This window comes from Cryptomeria japonica, chromosome 9 (genome assembly GCF_030272615.1).
Source record: "Cryptomeria japonica chromosome 9, Sugi_1.0, whole genome shotgun sequence".
Classification (NCBI taxonomy): domain Eukaryota; kingdom Viridiplantae; phylum Streptophyta; class Pinopsida; order Cupressales; family Cupressaceae; genus Cryptomeria; species Cryptomeria japonica.
The window spans coordinates 203,189,899-203,211,944 of record NC_081413.1 but is presented as its reverse complement, the minus strand read 5'-3'; the positions used below and the strand labels follow the sequence as shown (position 1 = coordinate 203,211,944).

At 35.3% G+C, this 22,046-nt stretch overlaps 1 protein-coding gene across 5 annotated transcripts in view; it reads right to left on the bottom strand.

Annotated features, from left to right (window-relative positions):
* Positions 1-1,621: 1,621 nt before the first annotated feature.
* The window catches only part of LOC131038878 (uncharacterized), a 69,330-nt gene continuing 48,905 nt past the window's right edge, over positions 1,622-22,046 (bottom strand). The window contains exons 5-13 of one of the 5 annotated variants that reach the window (XM_057971434.2): positions 14,564-14,682; positions 13,711-13,843; positions 13,541-13,617; positions 13,197-13,394; positions 12,917-13,106; positions 6,653-6,861; positions 6,465-6,559; positions 6,229-6,348; positions 1,622-1,826 (exon numbers count right to left, since the gene is read on the bottom strand). In XM_057971434.2, the coding sequence (XP_057827417.1) occupies positions 6,231-6,348; positions 6,465-6,559; positions 6,653-6,861; positions 12,917-13,106; positions 13,197-13,394; positions 13,541-13,617; positions 13,711-13,843; positions 14,564-14,682 (1,139 nt within the window). In that variant the 3' untranslated portion in view covers positions 1,622-1,826; positions 6,229-6,230. Of the gene's footprint in view, positions 1,827-5,560; positions 6,010-6,228; positions 6,349-6,464; positions 6,568-6,652; positions 6,862-7,201; positions 7,396-12,916; positions 13,107-13,196; positions 13,395-13,540; positions 13,618-13,710; positions 13,844-14,563; positions 14,683-22,046 lie in introns of those variants that run through there. The other 4 variants (XM_057971433.2, XM_057971436.2, XM_059211231.1 and 1 more) reach the window with 4 other exon arrangements.

Sequence of the window (22,046 nt, the reverse complement as noted above, 5' to 3'; positions counted from 1 at the left end):
TTTGAGAGGTGTGAGAATTTGGAGCTTTATGGTGAATTGTATAACAATGCATATGAGGTATTATTGGCCATGTGAAAGTATTGGAGGAGCGTCCCCAAGTTCATGTCTATTTTATGATAGACTATATTTGTAAATGTTTTAATTAAATGATGTTTTATGGGGTTTTTTACTCGAAAGGGTTTTCCCCATGTATATCTTGTGTAATATGTACATTTTGCATGTATGTTTCATATTTCATTTACTTTATAATCTTGTTTATAATGATTAGTATCCTAAGATCCTAATTTCTAACATGGTATCAGAGCAGGTTAGGCTAGTACTAATCATTTTTACAGGTTATACTAGAAGACATATAAAATTTGATGGAAATCTTATTTATGCTTATCAACAAATTTTTGGTAATATCTCTTCCTTTCTACTATGTATTTTTTAGAGAAGTGCATCTCATATTATATTAAAAAAATAATTATCTTCATTGACCAATGTGATTACAATAAAAAGTTGGCCTCATAAAAGTTGACATTTGAGCATACATCATAAGAGGTAAATTTTTTTTTTTTTCAAAATTTGGCTTTGAGATTTTTTATTTCATCAACATCATAAATTAATTACATTAATAAATAAACCATTATTTCAATTACTATTAAAATCAAATTTATATTAAGTGGATACTTGATAATTGACAAGACTTTTTAATAGATTGCATCATATATAATATATGTGGATATCTAAATAATGATTATGATATCCCTATTTATATATTCATTCCTTTACAATACCATATAATACATTATAGTATAGTGTAAAAAATAACATTTTAAAGTCATTGTGTATGCTTGATACCTACTCATGTTTTGAGATAACAAGGTGAAGAAACCATTAGCCTTCTAGATTAGCTTTCTAGATTCCTTACTAACTATATATATACAAAAATATATCTCAAATAAGACTATCATGATTCTTTCCAACAAGACTAGATTTATTTTCAAGTGGATCTAAAGTATATACAATTTAATAATACGATATCTAACTATATCTCCATGATAATTTTTTTAATAACCTTAGGAAAATCCATCCCACAACTTCTTCTCTTGCTAAAAGATCTTCACTTGACTGATTTTTTAGATTAAATCATTTAAAAAATTCATAAATGAGTTACACCATCTCAAATCAAGTACATGAACACAACCATTTTAAATTCATCATATATCAAATAGTTTAATGTTTCCATCAGTCTTATTGATTTTATACATTTTTTGAGATATGTTCTCTTTAATAGATCAAAACCCTATACAAAATCTAAATCTAAATGATGTGCCTTTTGTGAAAAGGTAACTATCCTTTAATATTGACAGTGAATTGTTATGGGGCAACCACAATGATCAATTAATATTGAACTAGTTATCATAAAAAGCATTGATCCAGAGCATCTATCACAAACCATAAAACCTTCATTCAAGGTTAGACTTTAAACTTGAATCAAGAGGCATATAAAAAGATAAAAAATTCTTCTCAACTCCAAATTAATTTAAAATGTTATATTACATCCCTAAAAACCTTCTTTCAAAATTTTAGATCATAATATTCACCATAACATGAGAGAACAAATTCTTTATTGCCATGGAATACCCTAGTTCAGGGTTTCATCCTTTAAAAACTATTTTCACCAAAATAACCACACAAACTTCAATTCTTAACCAAATTAAGACAAAAATAAATAGAAAGAAGATTCAGAGAAATTTCCAACACATATAGCCTTTCTTCATTACTATTACTCATGTGACCACACCAAATGCTGCAACCGGATTGTTGTTGCCTTCACCAATCTGCCTTTCACCATGAACTGTAACAAACAGTCATCAATAACATTTACAATATTGATATTAAATACAATCGCTTCGGTCAGAACTTATATTACGCAGTTACACAATTCCTCTCAAAATTTGAACCAAATCCAACAGTTAAATCAAAAGTTATGATCATTTTCCCAAAAATGGGTAACCCTTGGTAGGGTTTTGACAATTATTGTAAAGATAAACATATCTTGCCAAATACTCCACAAAAATGCATAAGAAATGATTCATCTGAAATATATTTCATTAATATATCATTCAATAACTTCTACATATAAAAATTACACCAAATGGGATCCTTCATGGGTCCATGACAGCCACAGATTCCTTAAAACCTCATGACAATTTGAGGGTTTGATGGATAATCTTTGTCAAATCCCCTTCAAACTGATCTACCCTCTTGATTTCGACCAAACATGGTTTTATAAATCATTTCCAACTCCTTTATAACTACTCTAACCACCTCATGACCAATGGATTTTATTTTGACACTTTTGTTGCACCTTTTGGCAATGTTGCAACTTTACAATTTTTACAATTTTTGTATTTTTGACATAAATGACTCTAACCCTTACATGGACACTTTTAACACTTCAAGATGGACCAAATATGATATCTTTGGACAAAATGGCTCACTTAGAAGCAAAGAGATGTAACTCTTAATGTGCCATGTGAAAGCACGAGCTTTTTATCTATAAGTTAGACACGTCATAGAGAGTCATATGTACTTTATGAATAAACATGTAAAAGCTTTTTATGGAAATGCTTCATTAGTCCAACCTGAAATCTACATTTTATTTTATTTTTAAAAATGCACAAGGGAAGTGAACTGTTTGAAAGAATTCAATTCAAATATATTAAGACTGCAATTGTAGCTGGATATGCACAGAATAAATAATTTGATTTCATGGAAGATTAGGTATATATATGAAGAATAGTCTTACTGGGGCTTATTTCACAATGTTATAAGAGATGGTGTAGACTTGCCCTTTCCTATATCATCCATTATAAGTGTTGATATTTCATAATTCCCTTATAATTGTTCTTTATAATATCTTTGATAGTCATTTAGTATGAGTGGATGTAGTAATGTCTCTTTTGTCATTTTATGCTATCTTTTATAAATAACTTGTTAGTGAGACATGAACAAATAAACAAGCACTTCATAACTAATGGTGTTGATCCTTCCATATGAATTTTTAATACAGTTGATTCATCTAGTCTTAGTTCATATTTTCATGTGACCCTCCCAAAGTACCTGTTATTATTTATATTAGTCCTTTAAGTGCATCACAAAAGTCACATGTGAACTAGTAGGAATAAAGGAATGAACATCATGATTTATCTCAAATTTAAGTTTTATAGGTATTTGATGGAGGATATGCCTTATGTTAACATTAAGAATATTCTTGATTATAGTATGTTTGATAAGCAAATTCCTTGATATCAAACTATCACAATGATAAACAGGAAATCATCTATCTATCTATAAATGTAGGGTAAAATATTTTCTTATGAAATGTACAAGCTAGTAAATATGCATAAGTAAATTTAAAAATTTCTCATTAGCATCCTTTTTTGGAGATCCAAGTGATTTGTTATTCTATTCTATATTTGATCCATTTTTTTCCAATCATACTATTTATAATGGGTGACTATCGCCCTTATAAACTGTCTGGGGAGCAAACCTAGAAAGGATAGCTCACCCATTGCCTAATTTTTTATGGATCATTACTATATGTAGTAGCATGGCTATTTTTGTATTTTAAACAAGACAACAAATTATTCATTCCTATTCTCATGAAAATATATGTCGATCTCCTTTCTACCAATCATTGGACTATATTTTATATTTATAAGGAATATTATATGATCTTTGGCAAATGACAAAAATAATATTGTGTTCTTTCTTTGCACCAAAGATCAAGTTTAATCGATTACTATGTTACTAACTATATTGTTTCTTTTATGACGAGGTTATGTGTTATTATGCAAATTGGTGCAAGCGTTATTATATGGATGATGCAATACTTTAATGAGAAGACTATCTTCTATCTGTCTTTGAATCAAATGGGCAAAATATGAATGTAGCTCTTGAAGAATCAATATGGCCTTGAAGATTTATGGAAGAGTTCCATTTGGATACATATGAAAGTACCATATTACTTGAAGTTACTTTACTCTTTCTAGAGAATATCATTTCTAAAGATCAAAATGAACATTGGAGATCATGGGCACGTCACTCAAGTGAAAGCATTCTATAATAAAGGTACCTTGAAGATCATGGGCACCTCACTCAAGTGAAAATATTCTATAATAAAGGCATCTTGAAGATCATGGGCACCTCACTCAAGTGAAATCATTCTATAATAAAGACACTTTGAAGATCATGAGCACATACTATATATTATAATTTTAGCCATCACTTTGAAATCCTCTATGCAGTGATTGGCTTTGAGGTGATGCCATTAAGGGGGAGTGTACATGACACCACCTAGTGGTTAAATCCTAGATTTAAGACCTAATAGGCATAAGACCTTTAGGCATTATATGCTCCAAATTCAATAATGCTTGGCCTTAGGTGATGCCATTGAGGGGGAGTGTGCATGCCAATGACACCACCTAGTGGCTAAATCCTAGTTTTTTAAATCCTACGGGTAGGCATATGTCCTAATAGGTATGAAATAAGACCTATATAGGCATTAGTAAGTCATTTAAGCCTGCAGATAAGCATATGTAAGTCCTTTTTGTTTTTAATTACTATAGGTAGGCATTAGTAAGTCCTATAGGCACATTTGTGCTTAAGTCCTACGAGCATTTGTAAATTCTTCTCCTTGTAAATCTTCCACTTGTAAAAGCATTGTATTAAGACCTACGGGCACTATGTAATGAACCTGGGGAGAGGCTAATTTGAGGGGACCGCAGTTCCAATATAATTTTTTTAAGACCTCACAGCATCATTTTTAAAACACTGGGATTATAAATTATGACAAGATGACTTTCATGTAGTCCGGAATGCATGATCTTCATGTTGGCATATATTTGTGTCCCTATTTATCACTGTCAAAGAAGACCTACGTTACTGGGGTGCTTCATTTTTTCTTCTATGGAAATTGGCATGTGATCCCCTATTAACATTAAGGGGGAGTGTTATAACATAATGTTATTAGGGATCACATCCTTACAACATTTATATATAATGTTCTAATATAAGGTTATAAAACCTTATATATTATATGATTTATAAGCATATCCCATTTGAAATAATTATAATCTAATAACTATTAGATTATTAATTATTTATGAGTGGGGGTTATTGAAAAGGTGTGACTAGGGAAGTCACCCTTCCTCCTATATTTAAGGAGGTTCTCTCTCATTTGAGAGGTGTGAGAATTTGGAGCTTTATGGTGAGTTGTATAACTATGCATATGAGGTATTATTGGCCATGTGGAAGTATTGGAGGAGTGTCCCCAGGTTCATGGCTATTTTATGATAGACTATATTTGTAAGTGTTTTAATTAAATGATGCTTTATGGGGTTTTTTACCCGAAAGGGTTTTCCCCATGTATATCTTGTGTAATGTGTACATTTTGCATGTATGTTTCATATTTCATTTACTTTATAATCTTGTTTATAATGATTAGTATCCTAAGATCCTAATTTTTAATAGAATCAAAGTGCAAATGAAAAGGAATGGTGTTGGGTGAAACTACCAATGGAATATCCATGTAGTTTATGTATAAGCATCTGCAGTTAAAACCACCATAGATTACAAAAATCATTTATGTAAATCACATCTCTTATTAGATTAGAATTTCAATGTTGAAGGATAAAATAGATAAAATGCTCATCAATAGACACTCTTCCCGGATCACAATCTTCCAAGTTCAACCACCCTATGTGAATGAGATATTGGAAGTGATTACTATAAACTAACAAAGACAAAAAGCGATGTTGCAAATGCATGGAATGTTTCTATTATTGCTCAAGCGTTGTCTTAGAAATGCCCACAGATGCAAAGAGACAAGGCATACCACAAGTAAGAGCATTTGAGGCACTCATTCCTTGACACTGCATGCTATCGGTCCAAATATTGATAGCCAAAATTTGTTTTCTAAATAGCTGGCACATTAGGAATTAAACCTGCAGTGTGTTACTGTGAATCAAAAAGCAACAATCATTCACAAACAAAGAAAATCTCCTCTGTTACCACAAGATGCTATAGCAAAGTTATACTCAAATCCAGAACAATATGATAAGCTTCAACGAATGAGCAATACTTAATTATCCATCCAAGTCAGAATAATTCTAAAATTTCAAATAGCTATTTAGAATCTAACATGAACATGACAAGAACCAGAATACTCATGCTTACATTCAAGTTGAATCCAGAGCTTGTAGACCACTCAAACATGACTCGCAGATAGATGCAACAATTCTGTGTTGGCGATCTTTGAATTGCATGGCAAGGTTTACATCCCAGTTTTGATCTTCACTGTATTGAATCCATGATTCATAATAAAGAGAGAAAGCGTTACATGCAAATGTATAATGGATAAAGAACTAGTACTGGATATGAAATGATACATAAAATTGGAGCACATTCCTAACCTCGTCAATTCATCAGATTGGTCTATTGATTCCAACATAGGTTGCAAGACTGATAGGATACCTTCCAGTACAGCTGCTTCATTCTCTTTGCTTATCTGCGAGTCTTATATTATCTTATTTTATTAGACAAAAAACCATTTCTAATCTAACATAAGTGAAAATAACAAGAAAGGCAAATGAAATCTCACAACAGCATATCTCAGATTTTGTTGTTGCAGTCTTAAATCATCCTCATCCAAGAAAGCAGTACGGAGGGCAGCTAGCAATCGGGAAGGCAAGCCGTATTTATTTCGTTTGCTCTTGGACAGCCATGTTCCACGAACCATGTGACAGATCTGATCACACACATCGCCAAGCAAGTGATTGTCTAGATCCAGTTGCTGGGGTAAGTCAAGATCTGAAATTGAAGCAGCTCTTTGTTAATAGATTGTCAGAGGTATCATAAAACCTTGTATCAAAAGGCTTGTCTACAGCAAATAGGATTAGTAGGTTGTTTCAGAAAGTTCTCTCCTTTATCTGGGAAAATTTTAGCAGAACGTAAAGAAAATCATTAAATCAGACACTGAATCAACGAATGATTCATTATCTTTGTATGGCATGCAAAAACATTGTTAATAGAATATTGTAGATTCAAGGAAGGATGGAACGAGAAAAAATGTCGAAAGATATGGGTGGGAAGGAAGAGATAACAAAGTTGAACAAGCTTGGAATATGCATAGAAATATCAGTAAATGTACCTGGATCAATGAACCATCTGCAAAAATATCTGTATACAATTGAGAAGGTATATTGATCAACAGGGAGAGGAGGCCTTAAGCGAACCATTATGAACACCACCCACTTCCATCACTTGGCATTGACAGACTGGCCAAATACAGAAGCCCTGGAAGCAGCAGACAACCATGGTCCAATCCACCTCCACTATTGATGGCTGGAAAAGCAAAATGGACAGAAAATTCGTGAAGAGGGAAACATTTTGGAATAACTCCAAAGCGCTTCCTGCATCTCTGCTTTGGAAACTAGATAAGTTTTCCCATGTAATCATTATGTCATCTATATTTTTTCATATATGACCAGATTTTGCAAAACAACATAGATGGATCAAAAAACTATTTTCCTTGAAGAATGCACCAAAGGACAATGAAAAACAGACTGGATAGTTGGAATTTGAAAATTATCAAAAAAGATCAAAAAGTTAACATGCAAGCATCGCCATGAAAGCCACATCAAATTTTTGTGAAGACTTGCTATCCTATTAATAGCCTGATAATAGATTTGGTTTGCTTCACTTCTGTAGCGTTGAGTTGAAAGGACTACTATGAACAACTGTAATGGCTGGAAAAGCAAAATGGACAGAAAAATCATGAAGAGGGAAACCTTTTGGAATAACTCAAAAGTTCTTCCTGCATCTCTGCTTTGAAAACTAGATAAGTTTTCCCATCTAATCATTATGTCATCTATATTATTTCATGTGACCAGATTTTGTAAAAAAACAACATAGATGGATCCAAACCAATGTGCCAAAGGACAATGGAAAAAATGACTGGATAGTTGGAATTTAAAAAATTATCAAAAAATATCAAAAAGTTAACAATCAAACATCGTCATGAAAGCCACATCAATTTTTTGTGAAGGAAGACTTGCTATCCTATTGATAGCCTGATAATTGATTTGGTTTGCTTCATTTTTGTAACGTTGAGTTGAAAGGACTACTATGAACAAATGTAATGGCTGGAAAAGCAAAATGGACAGAAAAATCATGACGAGGGAAACCTTTTGGAATAACTCAAAAGCTCTTCCTGCATCTCTGCTTTGAGAACTAGATAATTTTTCCCATCTAATCATTATGTCATCTATATTATTTCATACATGACCATATTTTGCAAACAAACAACATAGATGGATCAAAAACCTATTTTCCTTGAATAATGCACCAAAGGACAATGGAAAAACTGACGGGATAGTTGGAATTTAAAAAATTATCAAAAAACAATCAAAAAGTTAACATGCAATCATCGCCATGAAAGCCACATCAATTTTTTGTGAAGGAAGACTCGCTATCCTATTGATAGCCTGATAATTGATCTGGTTTGCTTCGCTTTTGTAGCATTGAGTTGAAAGGACTACAACGAAAAACTGTAAAGGCTGGAAAAGCAAAATAGACAGAAAAATCATGAGGGAAACCTTTTGGAATAACTCCAAAGATCTTCCTGCATCTCTACTTTGGAAACTAGATAAGTTTTCCCATCTAATCATTATGTCATCTATGTCATTTCATATATGACCAGATTTTGCAAAAAAACAACATAGATGGATCAAAAAACTATTTTCATTGAATAATGCACCAAAGGACAATGGAAAACTCACTGGACAGTTGGAATTTGAAAAATTATCAAAAGAGATCAAAAAAATAACATGCAATCATTGCCATGAAAGCCACATCATTCTTTTGTGAAGGAAGACTTGCTATCCTATTGATAGCCTGATAATTGATTTGGTTTGCTTCAACTTCTGTAGCGTTGAGTTGAAAGGACTACTATGAACAACTTTAATGACATGTAGGCATTTAGACATAAATTGATGTCAAAGTTTTTAATTTTGTAATAGGATTAATTGGACATGTTTGGGAATTGCATTCATCAAGAATGTAATGCTCTGAAAGAAATAAGACCCTAAAATATAGAAAAGATGCAAAAAGCTAAAAATACTTCATTATATGGCATCTAATGTTCTAAACCCAAAGTGGCAAAATGCTGAATTTACGAGATTATGCACCCTGCTCACAATAGAGAAGTGATGAAGGGTTATTATTATTCTGAGAAATTCTTTAGGTTATTTTTATGAAATATAAGTCATATTTTTCACATTAACAAAGTGAGCTTCACGCAATTGACACATTGTACTATAGGTGTGATCAAGAGGCTCAATAGGTTTTTCAACTCACAAGAACTGTCTTAAGTTGCAGGCATCTATTCCACAATTACACTAACAAGTAGCTGGTTCATCTTTGTGAGAGGAATTGAACCACTCATGAGAAACAACTTTATACACTTGTAGAGGAATTGACCACTATCAAAGACGGAAAATACCCAAGCATACATTCACCACACCCTTCCGCTTTAAGGAAGGTACGACAACCAATCCAGAGATGATTCTGTATGTATAGATGAGGAAATTCAAACAGATGGTCTTCTCAAGTTACATCCAGTTATACAAACTGCAAATGAGCCAGAGCATGTGAGCAATAAAATAATTGAGGTAACTTGACAGATGACTTAAATGAAGCATTTGAATAAGGAAAACTAATGATGGCATAGACTGGTTTCTATTATTGCTTCATGATGTAATTCTGAGTAGCTTTGAATTCCAAATTCTTAGCACATATCAATTAATACAAGATAATATGAAACTTATAAAATTTCAGAACATATATATCAATATAAATTCATCATTGGTCCTTAAGAGTAAGACTATTCTCTAGAATTTTTGTACCTGATGTTTGCTATTGATATTGATAATTTGATACATTTTATTCATGGTAGTAATTGTCAGCTATTCGTATTTATTTGAAATTTTGAAATTAAATATGTATCATTATAAGACATAGCATACCCTGACATACTAGAATTTTGAAAAATGAAGTGCCCATACCCAGACTTGTGCCTGTACCCACCCACATTAGCAATTATGATTGCCCAAAATAACCTATAGATTAGGGTATGATTTGATTTTAGTGAAACAACTATCAAACCACGTTCTCAGTCCATATTTAGCATTTACAGTTGAAAGTTTTTAATGCTTTGCTATTGTTTACATGTATATAATGAGACAAATGTAGCCATCGTAGGCTCTCATTGCAGTGCAGCTTGTATGTCATGTTTGAATGGGTCATTAAAGTTTGGAATCTAGAGATGAATGTTTGCCATCGAACTTAAATAACATACCAGTAAGATTCTCATAATGTTATTCATCTATTGAATGTTTGTAGTTCTAATATAATCTTTTTGACCACTTGGGCCTGAGTCCATGAGTTGACCCAGTCACTTACATCAATTTGATATAAATAACAGTTGACCTTAACACTTCACTCTTGGGTAGGTGTTAAAAAGCTTTTAATTATGTTTTTAACAAATGTTTGATCCTACATGTTGAAAAAACACCAGGTACACCTCTTGTTTCAGGTTCAAGTCAGTTTTACTTTTGATCAGTGGTACATGACTCGCTGCAACATGCCCAAACTCAATGAGTTCTATGGCACACAGTGTGAAACAAGTCCCAGAGACTCATGGCCTGGGTACCCAGCAAGTCTAGTCTAACTTACCGAATCTGCCAAATTCACTTATTCCAGCAAATCTATAGCTGAGACTCAGTCAATCAAGTGTGAACTTTTTTTTAAAAATGAATCAAATTTTGAAAACACTCAAACCTAACAGTTTATGGCACCAAACATAGTTAGGACCTAATCATTGTTCTATGGCTTCGTTGCTGCCATTTTTTAAGGGTTTGGATAACTCTTGGAGCTTGGTTAAAAGCAATAAATTATGAAAATGGCATACACCATGAAGATCAGTATGGTCTCAAAGGCTTTAATCTAGGCTTGGTTTGTGATTTCAAAGGTTGCCTCTGGACCCCATAAGGGGCACTACCCCTCAACTCCATTGGAGGCTGCCACCCCTAAAACCTCTCTCTAGCTTTTAAAATATATAAATAAAAATCATTTAGGCCATGCCAGATTGAAAAGCAATTTTTTTGCTCTTTCAACTATTTCACAGCTAAATCCCAAGTAATTGAATTACATGTATACTTTTGATTTTCTGAGTCAATCCCTATCCTAAGTAGAGCTCCTATCGCTGTAGCAGCACATACAGCCTTGTCTGAGACACAAGTACAGGATTTCACATAGATCTAATGATGCAGGCTGAGGATAAAAGCTCCTCTCTACCATAATTCATGACTCCATATTGTGATTTTTGTTTATGGCACCATGGATTTCATAATCAATGAATTTTTGTATGCCTACAACACTTGAGAATATTTATATATTTAAAAATGATGTTTCTTTTCAATTCAAATCTGTTTTCCTTAGTTCTACTCATTTGATCAATAAATACTTGTTTATGTGATTAATGTAGCTTCTAATTGATAAGTTTATTATGTCATTAAACTTGATTTATTGAAGGGTGAATGGTTAAAGCTTCAAATCCTTAAATAAGATCTATATTTCATGATTTTTCAATCTGTAGATTCTAAGTGCTGAGTTTAACTCCAAGTCAAAATCAGTTTGCTGAGTCCAAGTCTTGTAACTATGGCCCCAATCCTTAGGGAATCCAATTCTGAAAATCCCAAAAGATCAAGCTATCATTGGAACTTGGACATGCTCAGTTAGTCTATTTTTGGAAATGCTCCAAATGTTGGGATGTAATTGTAAGCTGTAAATGTCACATCTGTTTCCAAGTCAATTTTGGAAACACCCCCACTTTCCCAGGCTGTTTACAGTACATTTAGCCTAACCAAATGGATCAAACTCTGCAAATATAAGTGAAAAAAATCCTACTCCGCCCTGACCTAAAACCCCAAGCTCTTTCTTAAACCAAACCCTCCCCTCTCTAAGCCTTAGAACAGTCACATTACAGAAACAAAAAAAAAAATCAAGTATTTTGATCCTTCAATGTATCTCATTCATGTTGCTTTAAATACCTCGAGGCTCAGTACTACTGCTGCAACTACCTCACAAATGCTCCCTCATTGTTCCCCCGTTCATTGCAATCTTTTACTGCAACAAAGACAAATGTAGTCTGCAAATTTGAAGTTCCAAATTGATTCTTGATCATCACTCCTACGGAGAAATATGATGACTTTTTTGAGAATCTCTTGACTATGATAGTATGGTGTATTTTGAACATATAACAACAATTTATAAACCTTTAATAATATTTTCATTTCTGTTTTTTAATTTTTTGGTTATGATTTTGGAACTTCAACTCAAAAAACATGCATATTATGTTCATCTTTATTTATCTATATCAATGATTTTTGTATAGATGGTTAAACACTTTCTTACCAGTGTCCTTGTAAGTTAGATCCTGCAGGGTCATTATATGCTTTCTTTTGATATTCTGGAGATAATATTTGATTCGTAGATTTTCTACTCTCTAAACTAGACATCATATTGCAGTTTGAAAATGAATTGTTAAGTAATAAAAAATTTAAAACCTGGATTATTATGTTAAGTTAAACTGTCATTGTGGATTGCTGTTGTAAGATATGATCCCCATTCCAATATTACAAATAAGGATGCAACGAACAAGATACAAAAAATTGAACACACATTTAATGTGTAGACTTATTTTTAACTTAGAACTATGTATGTTGAAGAGCATCCTATCTAGCATCATCTGCCATGAGCAACAAACACATTATATATCCAACCCAAGCAGAAAAGGAAAATCTACCAATAGGTATCGTGTCATAAACATTGTCTCCTCGTAGCAAAAAGCCATAGAAAGTGACTAGATGAGAACTAGGAAGAGGTCCATAGCTCAGGAAACACTGCTGCCCATATTTGCATGGGCGTGATACATACAACTTCAATGTATCTGATTTTGGATCTACTCTGCCATAGTGCATGACGTGTGGATATAGCTGTCAGTGTGATACCCTAAAGTCAGTAATAACAAATAAGACATTTTCATCTAAAGCAAATTCTAAAATAAATTGCAACAAATAACTCACTGAATGATTCAGAAGACCTGCCACAGGCACCAAGCATGTTTTTAACTTGTTATCTGGAAAGGAAACCTTCATGCTATTTGAGTACCAAAGTTCACAAGCCCATAGGAAATGGTCCCATGTACAAAACTCTGGAGGAAATATTTCTGGATTTCTTGTGAATAATGTGGAACATAGGTTTTCATACTGTGCACGGAGATGCTGTAGCAGCGAAAAGAACTGATTTAGAATTTAAAGATTGGCGGGAAATCAAAATTGTAGAAGTTAAATCTTAATGAGTTTCCTATTTACTCCTGAACTGATAGGAAAAAGATCTACAACTTCAGAACTAGATTATTCTGAATGACCTCTTTTGCCTGTACAATCTCTTCCAGCAGAAGAGTACCCTCCAAGGCAGTCAGAGCCTGAATGCCAAAACTCAATCCTATCAAACAAGAAAATGTTAGAACATATAACTGAACTTTGCTTCATTACTTTAAACATACAAGAATGATTCAAAAAATCCTGAATACAATACCTGTATTAAATGATTTTGGGAGTGATGCAAAATATGGCCGAAATTCAGATTGTAACCTGTGGCGTTCTCTCATGCTCCACAAGAGTGTAGTTGTTTCAGAAGCAAGCTCATCAGTATTCTCCAGCACTTGTCTCTGAGACAATATATATTACAATTTTGCTTTTCAATCACAAAAAGCATAAAACATAGTTGGATTTTCATATATTCCAGTGAAACTATGTTCAGTGGCATGTCACTTTTCCATACAACTAAAATACCTCCATACATACTGAAAAGAGAAAAATACTAACAACTAAAATATAGGAAACGTTGGAAAACACCTTCATGCCACTATTTCAGAGAGTGCTACAAATAAATAAATGCACACTGTAGATAGGCCTTCTGACCAATAGACTCAAGTTATTCTGCTGAAAAGAGAATTTTACTACAGTAGATGTGGAACAACATTTGTAAAATCAAAATACTAATGCAAGGAAATAAACACTGCAAGGGCATAAGACAATGTATATTTTTAATCGAGATGACCTACTTAGTCTGAAATGAAATCCCCATCTTGTATGGAATCAAACCAGGATACCTGGTAACCTGCTTATGTCTATAAGAAGAGCCCTCGACATTCATTCTCTTACATATGTGTGTGTGAGGGTTCCCATGGCCACAGAACCCCTAATTACTATAGCATCGTTTGATAACTTGATGCCAGAAAACAACATCAAATACAAATGGAATAAATTTGTTAATTATCCCAAGGCCCAAAAACTTCAGATGTCATGAATGGTTTTGGACTTTGTTTGAAAGAAGTAGTTCATTAAAAGAGAAACCACAGGCACACAATAACTGGAATTCATCTTACCATGTCAGATCTTAAAACACTGTCCTCACAGATAATCAGCAACTTGGGAATTTCCAGTGCAATGTCCCCAACATTTAAGTCTGCTGTTGCTATTGTTCCTCGCCCATATCCTTCAAAATCTGTTTCAAAATATCTACAATAACTAAGATCCTTCAAACTTAGTTCTCAGACATCTAAGATTACTAGCCTGTAAATGTAGATGACAGTAGACAATTACATGGTGATCATATGAAGACAAATATAAGGGAGAAGACTTTAGAGGCATCAAATACATGATCTTGATACACCAGCAAGACCCACACCAAATACGATACAAAATATGTTATAGTTCTTAAGAGATAAACGGCTTGTCAACTTCACATATGGGTAAAGAAATGCAACATCTGAGAAAAGAATACTAAATCTATCTTCCAATATAGTAGCCACTATCATCTTGAAGAAATGAGAAATTATGACATTGAGAATTTCTCAATAATACCACAAACCTGATTAAGATAGGGGTCAAAAAGTATTATTAGTACAGCATTGAAGTGTTTTTGTTTGGTTTAAAAGAATCACCAGTTACTCTTCTAAATACAGCTGGGTGCAAAGTTTATGCATACCATTCTGAAGAAAGAACTAGTCATTCATTGACAAATTTTCACTGTTAAAAAAGTGCACTGTAAGTACTTAAACATGAGCTATCATCAGTAAAATTATGACATAGTTTGCTCCACTCTCCCACCTCCTCTGTGATTGTAAATTTTTAACATGGTTAAGTTGAAGAACCGTGGAATGATGTCAGTAACCTTTCCCAATATAATTGAATCAAAATTTTGCTGAGAATGGTAGATGCAAATTACAGTTACAAAGAAATTTACTGAGAAAAGTACTGAAATCAAATAGTTTTAATTACATCTATGAAACCCAATGATGGGACCACAAATGTTAAAACAGTCTCAGGCATCAATAGCAATTGAATTTTAGGATAATTGAGCTTGTTAGAATTAAAATTTCCCCATGCTATTTATTGTTTTTGATTAAGGAAAAAAAAGGTTTTGAGGGGACCCAAAACCCCAAACAACAGGTTTTGAGGGGACCTGAAACCCCACAGGTTTTGAAGGGACCCGAAACCCTCAGATTTTACCAGGATTTGGAACCCACACTACCAAAAAGAGTAATCTTCAAAAAACCAGCAGCCCAACCACAGTCAAGACTGAAAAGACCAGCCTCTAATACATGCACAAGGGTTTTACTGAGGCTCCTTTAATCTTCAACTGATACCATGAGTGTTTCCAGGCACCCATCACCTTCAAAGACACCATATTACAACAGATAGGCATACATTCACAATCTGGACACATGGGGTTTTGCAAGGCTCCCCTAACCTTTAGCTTGGGATTTAAACTGGCCCCCAAAACCAGCAGAGAAGGGTTTTCCCAGGTTCCCTTAACCTGCAACAAAGACCTTAGGTCGCCAAAAGAAAAACCTGTCCTTAACCAAAAACAAAGACAACACCTGGCCAGGTTGGGCCCTTGAAAACTACTAGCATCCAGCCTGCCTGTGGGTTTTACAAGGCTCCCACAATCTGAAACAGGAAACAAGAGAATAAACAAAGAACACCAGCCAAAAGGGGGATTTTGAAAGGCATCCCAAACCTTCAAGATGGGTTTTAAAATGGATCCCATAACTAGCAGGAAGAAGCCCATCACCAACCAGCATCTAATCAGAACCCACCTTCCAGCACAGCACCTCTCCACCTCTATAGGACAGGGAACCACCTCAATAGGAGCTGAAAGGAAAAAGACCATCAGCAGAAAGAACCAAGCTTCTAACCACAAAACAAAAACCAGCAGCCAACAAGTATTCTCATAATGCTTTGCTGGAAAGCAGGGTTTTAAAAAGGCTCCCAAAACCTTGAACAAAAAGAAAGGCCAACACCAGATAGACTCTATGCCAACAAGCTTCTCCAGAATCTCCACCACTATAGGAGAAGAGGGAAAGAAACCCAGCAGCAAAGAGAAAAACACAAGAGCACATCCGGCCTCGAAAAACAGGGTATCCAAAGCCCCCTTCAAAAGCCATCCCACAAGATTCAGCCCACAACTCTTCCCCTCAATAGAAGAATGGTCCACCTCAATAGGACAGACTGAGAAAAATAAAAGATGGCTGCCTCCCAAACAGAGAACCCTTGAAGCAGGAAAACCCTCATCAACAATTGAAGATAAACTTCCATAGCACAGCCTAAAGGGATAGAAAAACCTCTGAAAAACCTTTGCATAGGCAAATCAGGAACAAGGAATTCCTGAAAAGCCCTCAAAAAGAACAACGTGAAGAGCTCCCATTTCGGGCTTAAGAAGCTCACACACAACCCACTAAAAACAAGAGGGGCTAGTGCAAAGCCAAAAAAGCCATCCACCTAAGACTCCACCTGGGTCCCAGACCTCCCCCCCTCTCCAAGCCAGACCCCCAACGTCGTCCAGAGAGACAGCAATGAGGGCCACTCCATCTTTAGCACTGACCGATCGCACGTCCCCATCAACCGGAGGCAGAGCCTTGTCCGCAGCGACGGCAATCAAAGCATAGATCGCAGTGAGGAGAACACTTGTACACCCCCTGCAGCACACCTTGTGCATCCCACGAAACCGTTCCTACCTATCACCGCAAGGAAATCCTTCCGCAAAGCCATCTTTGCCATGGAGGGAACAAATGCAAACCCCTTGGGTCAAACTCACTTCCTCACACAAACCGAACAGAGCAACGACATAGGGCACGAGAAGGAAGGAGCAGAAAGCAGTGAAGAATAGTCTACGGCACCACACATCCACCTCCGCAAACACCGCGTCTGCAACCCATGCCTCGCTGCCATCATCTTCATCGCAATCGGCCTGCTCCTTGCTTGGGGAAACCCTAGATCCTCCGCGAACTCCTCTCTCGCCTTTCCTGCCTCTCCCGCTATTTATTGTTGATTCTTATTAAAATATTAGTTATAATATTAATGTTCATCTTATTAGATTGTTTCTATTTTTGTTCTAGATTAGATAACTTAGAATCTTTCTTTTTGTTTTGCTTTATTAGTTGTCGTTTCTTTATAGAAACATCTTTCTGTATCTATTTAAAGAGCTTTACTCTCATATAAAATCATATTATTGAATAATATCAATCTGATAATTTAACAACATGGTATCAGAGCTCATGTTCGAGCCTGGGCAGTTGTATTTTTCGAAATTATTCTCTTGGCCTTCTAAAATTTCAAAAGAAATTTTGAAGAGCTTTGGAGATCAATTTCTTTTGGTTTTTCATGGGTTTTAATGACTCTGAAAATCGCAGGTCTTATTTGTTGAAGAAATCGAAGTTTGTTTTTTTACAGGCCACATGCCTCTTCTGTTACTTTTGAGCGCAATCTAAAGCACGTTTTCTTCTTTTTTGGCCGCGATTTTGAGTTTTGTGGTTGCGTTTCTTCTGGTTCTGGCTTACATGCGTGGTTTTTGGACATTTTAAGACACGTTTTTTTGCAAATCGTCCTCAGATTCGCGTCTCCTTGTACCTGCGATTTCATGTATTTCTGAGCACGATTTTTTGTGCTTTGTGGCCGCGATTTTCAGAAGAGTTCTGTGCGTTTTTTCATTCTTCATCCTGGACACGTTTTTTTTTTTGTCTCCTTTTGCTACGATTTCATGGTTTGTCTGCAAGCGGCTAGGCGTCTAGGGTTTCTGCAACATCGGCTAGGGTTTCGTGTTAAAGTTCAAATAAGAAAGGTAAGACATAGCAATCTAAAACTTAGAAAATCTTACAAGAACAAGATACACAAAATTTTATCCTCGGAAAACCCTCCACCTGAGGGTGAAAAACCCAGCCACACCAAAATTCAAACTTTATTGAAGGTACAAATTTGATACAATGCTCTCAAGCTTAATCAAGGAATGATTTAAGCAAGATTGTTAACACTTAACAATCAGCACTATAAGCCAATAACATCTCAAAGCAACTGAAAGCTTCTACACTACAGTCAACATGGATGATCACATATTAATATAGACTCTCTCTTGAGACCTTCACCCCCCCTAAAGCACAAACAACAACATGCCTTTTAAAGAGAAGACAAGGCTCGAAATATCTCCTGTCAAAGGTAGATGGAAGGCCAAAAGACACCATAAGCTTATCAACAGTTACATATATGTCGTTACATAAGCCACATAGACAATCTTTATATCGGATGAAATGCGAAGAGGAAAGAAACCGCTACCAGCATGCATGAGGCTCCCACGAAGCCGCAAGTCAAACATGCAGGTCAGTGACAGTTATTAAGGAAGCCGTTACACATCAGCTTCTCTTGAAGAGTAGGAAGAAACCATCGCAATCATAATGAAATCTCCTGCTGCTAAAACATTAACACTCCCTCTTAGCAAAGGAGACATCATTTACAGATTTTCAAGTCATGGAGTCTCTCAACATGACAAGCACAATGGCTACACCCATGTGTGTAAAAAACAAAACTTTATCACGGATTCTCTCAATGTGATAGCATCATGGACTCACTCAACATGATGTTCTCCATGGCTACTCCCATGTATGAAATAAACACAAGCTCTCATCACGGAGTCACTCAACGTGATGTTGTCATGGAGTCTCTCGACATGACATCCACTATGGCTACTCCCATGAGTGGAAAGAGCAACAAGTGTTTTCACCTCAAATTTCTCCATCAAAGAGAAAAATGCATTACAAGGGCTTTCACCTCAAATTTCTCCGTCACGGAGAAAAATGCATTACAAGGGCTTGCACCTCAAATTTCTCCGTCACAAAGAAAAATGCATTACAAGGGCTTGCACCTCAAATTTCTCCGTCACAAAGAAAAATGCATTACAAGGGCTTGCACCTCAAATTTCTCTGTCACAAAGAAAAAATGCATTACAAAGGCTTGCACCTCAAACTTCTCTCGTAGAGAAGAATGCATTAACAAAATCTTCATGATGATGTGGCTCCTTCTGAAGCTGAAATGTCAGACTCCCTCTGAAGCTAAAAAGTCAAGCTTTTTCTGAAGCTGAAATGTCAGGCTCCCTCTCACTAGGAGAGCCCTCTTGTCTCAATTTTAATATCTTCAGTGTTGTAGCAGTCAAGAAGTATGTTGGAGCATACCCCAATTCCAAATCTCCCATCAGTAGAGTGACCAACACTGCCAGCAGTATGAAACATAATAATAGCTCAGATGATGCTCAAATATAGCATTCAGTTGGAAGTTCACAAACACATGCTATGCACCTAGAACATGTGTAGCCTCCACCTATAATAACAAGCGTAAATAGAAATAATGATTCACTATTCCAATGTTATGAAAATTCATGAACATCATTCAACCATAAAAGAAACTTATCTCTTTATTGTCGGTTCCCATTGAGTTAGTCCTGTAGCTGAGTTTTATCTTCTCATAAAACTCCTCCAGCACTGTTCTTTATATCAGGAATCTTTTGGTATGCATTAAGGTCTGCTCAAATACACCACATACTAAGTGTTCTCTCCTTTGAACAAAACAAAGATTGCAGATTATAGCAATGACAATAATGTGATAAATGATCACAGCAAATACAAGTTGATAGGATGCAGATGCCAGATAAGAGCAACGACACAGAGAAGCCATGATCTTGTCCTTCCAAAACAATAAAGTGGGCCTCACACGATGTGATACCCAGATCAGTCGCACTGTAGAGATCCCGTTGAGTTTTGCAAGGCCGCTCAAGAAATCCGAAATAGGAAGAAATGAAGTCGCAGCTTAGAGAAAGGTGTAGTCTTCAGAAAAACATAGTTTGAATAACACCAAACAATAAAAAAGCAACCCTCCCAGGATCTTGAGACCTGTGAGGGAGACGGCCTCAAATCTTGCTCTGATACCATGTTAAAGTTAGAATAAGAAAGGTAAGACACGACAATCTGAAACTTAGAAAATCTTACAAGAACAAGATACACATAATTTTATCCTGGGAAAACCCTCCACCTGAGGGTGAAAAACCTAGCCACACCAAAAATCTTTATTGAAGGTACAAATTTGATACAATGCTCTCAAGCTTAATCAGGGAATGATTTAAGCAAGATTGTTAACACTTAACAATCGGCACTATAAGTCGATAACATCTTAGAACAACTGAAAGCTTCTACACTACAGTCATCACAGATGATCACATATTAATATAGACTCTCTCTTGAGAACTTCACCCCCCCTAAAGCACAAACAACAACATGCCTTTAAAAGAGAAGACAAGGCTTGAAATAGCTTGTCGGAGGTTGATGGAAGGCCAAAAGACACCATAAGCTTATCAGCAGTTACATATATGTCGTTACATAAGCCACGTAGACAATCTTTATATCAGATGAAATGCGAAGAGGAAAGAAACCGCTGCTAGCACGCATGAGGCTCCCACGAAGCCGCAAGTCAAACATGCAGGTGGGTGATAGTTATTAAGGAAGTCGTTACACATCAGCTTCTCTTTAAGTGTAGGAAGTAACCATCGCAATCATAATGAAATCTCCTACTGCTAAAACATTAACATTTTGACCCTTCATTTCCAGGCAAAAAATTATTTTGATTGCAGATTCTTGGTGGGTTTTTCGAGTAGTTTTTTGGGTTGTCTTCAGATTTTTCTAGTTACCTCAGGATTCGTGCATCGTTTGTTTTGTGCCAACGGATTTGTCTTGAATTTTGTGCCAGTTTTTCTGAGGTGATTTTCTGATTTTTAATGGTAGCTTGAAAAGATTTTGAGCAAGTTTTGACAATTTTCTAGGAAAATAAAAAATTGCAAAGAGTTTTCAAAATTTTGTTCTTAAAAAATTTTACAAAAATTTTGCTTTCTGGGAAGTTTTTCGAGAATTTTTTTCTAAAAAAATCTTACAATTTCTGAGCCTCTTTTTTAGATGATTTTTGAAAAATCGGGTATTGTGCCAGCTGATTGTACAGAGTTTTGCCATTTGATCATGAAGTTACCTCGTTTTTCGTGCTTTGGAAAACAGGAGGGATGGCAACTTTGTCCAGTGTTATGTTGGAAAGTTCGCAGAGGTTCAATGGAAAGAATTACAACACGTGGAAGCAAAGGATGCTTACCATCTTTGAGTACTGGTGTCTAGATGCACTTGTTCTATGTATAGAAGCTTGTCCCACTGCTGTTAAAAGAAGGATCGAGACAAGTATGATGGAGGTAATAGGGAAGCAGTTATGCTTCTCAAATTGTCTGTCACCGATGAGATGTTACCAAAAATACCTTTTGGTAAGTCTGCTGCGGAGATCTAGAAGCATCTAAAAGATCTTCATGAAACCTTGGACAAGAGAAGGGCTTTCTTCCTAAAGAATATGCCCTTTTCTATTATGATGGATGACCAAGTGTCTTTGCAGAAGCACTTGATGAAAATAAAAAATATTCATGATCAACTGGAGGCCATTAGTCGTAAGATGGAGGAGGAGGATATGGTGGTGATCACTTTGAAGAGTTTGCCACATTCCTACGAGCACTTCACC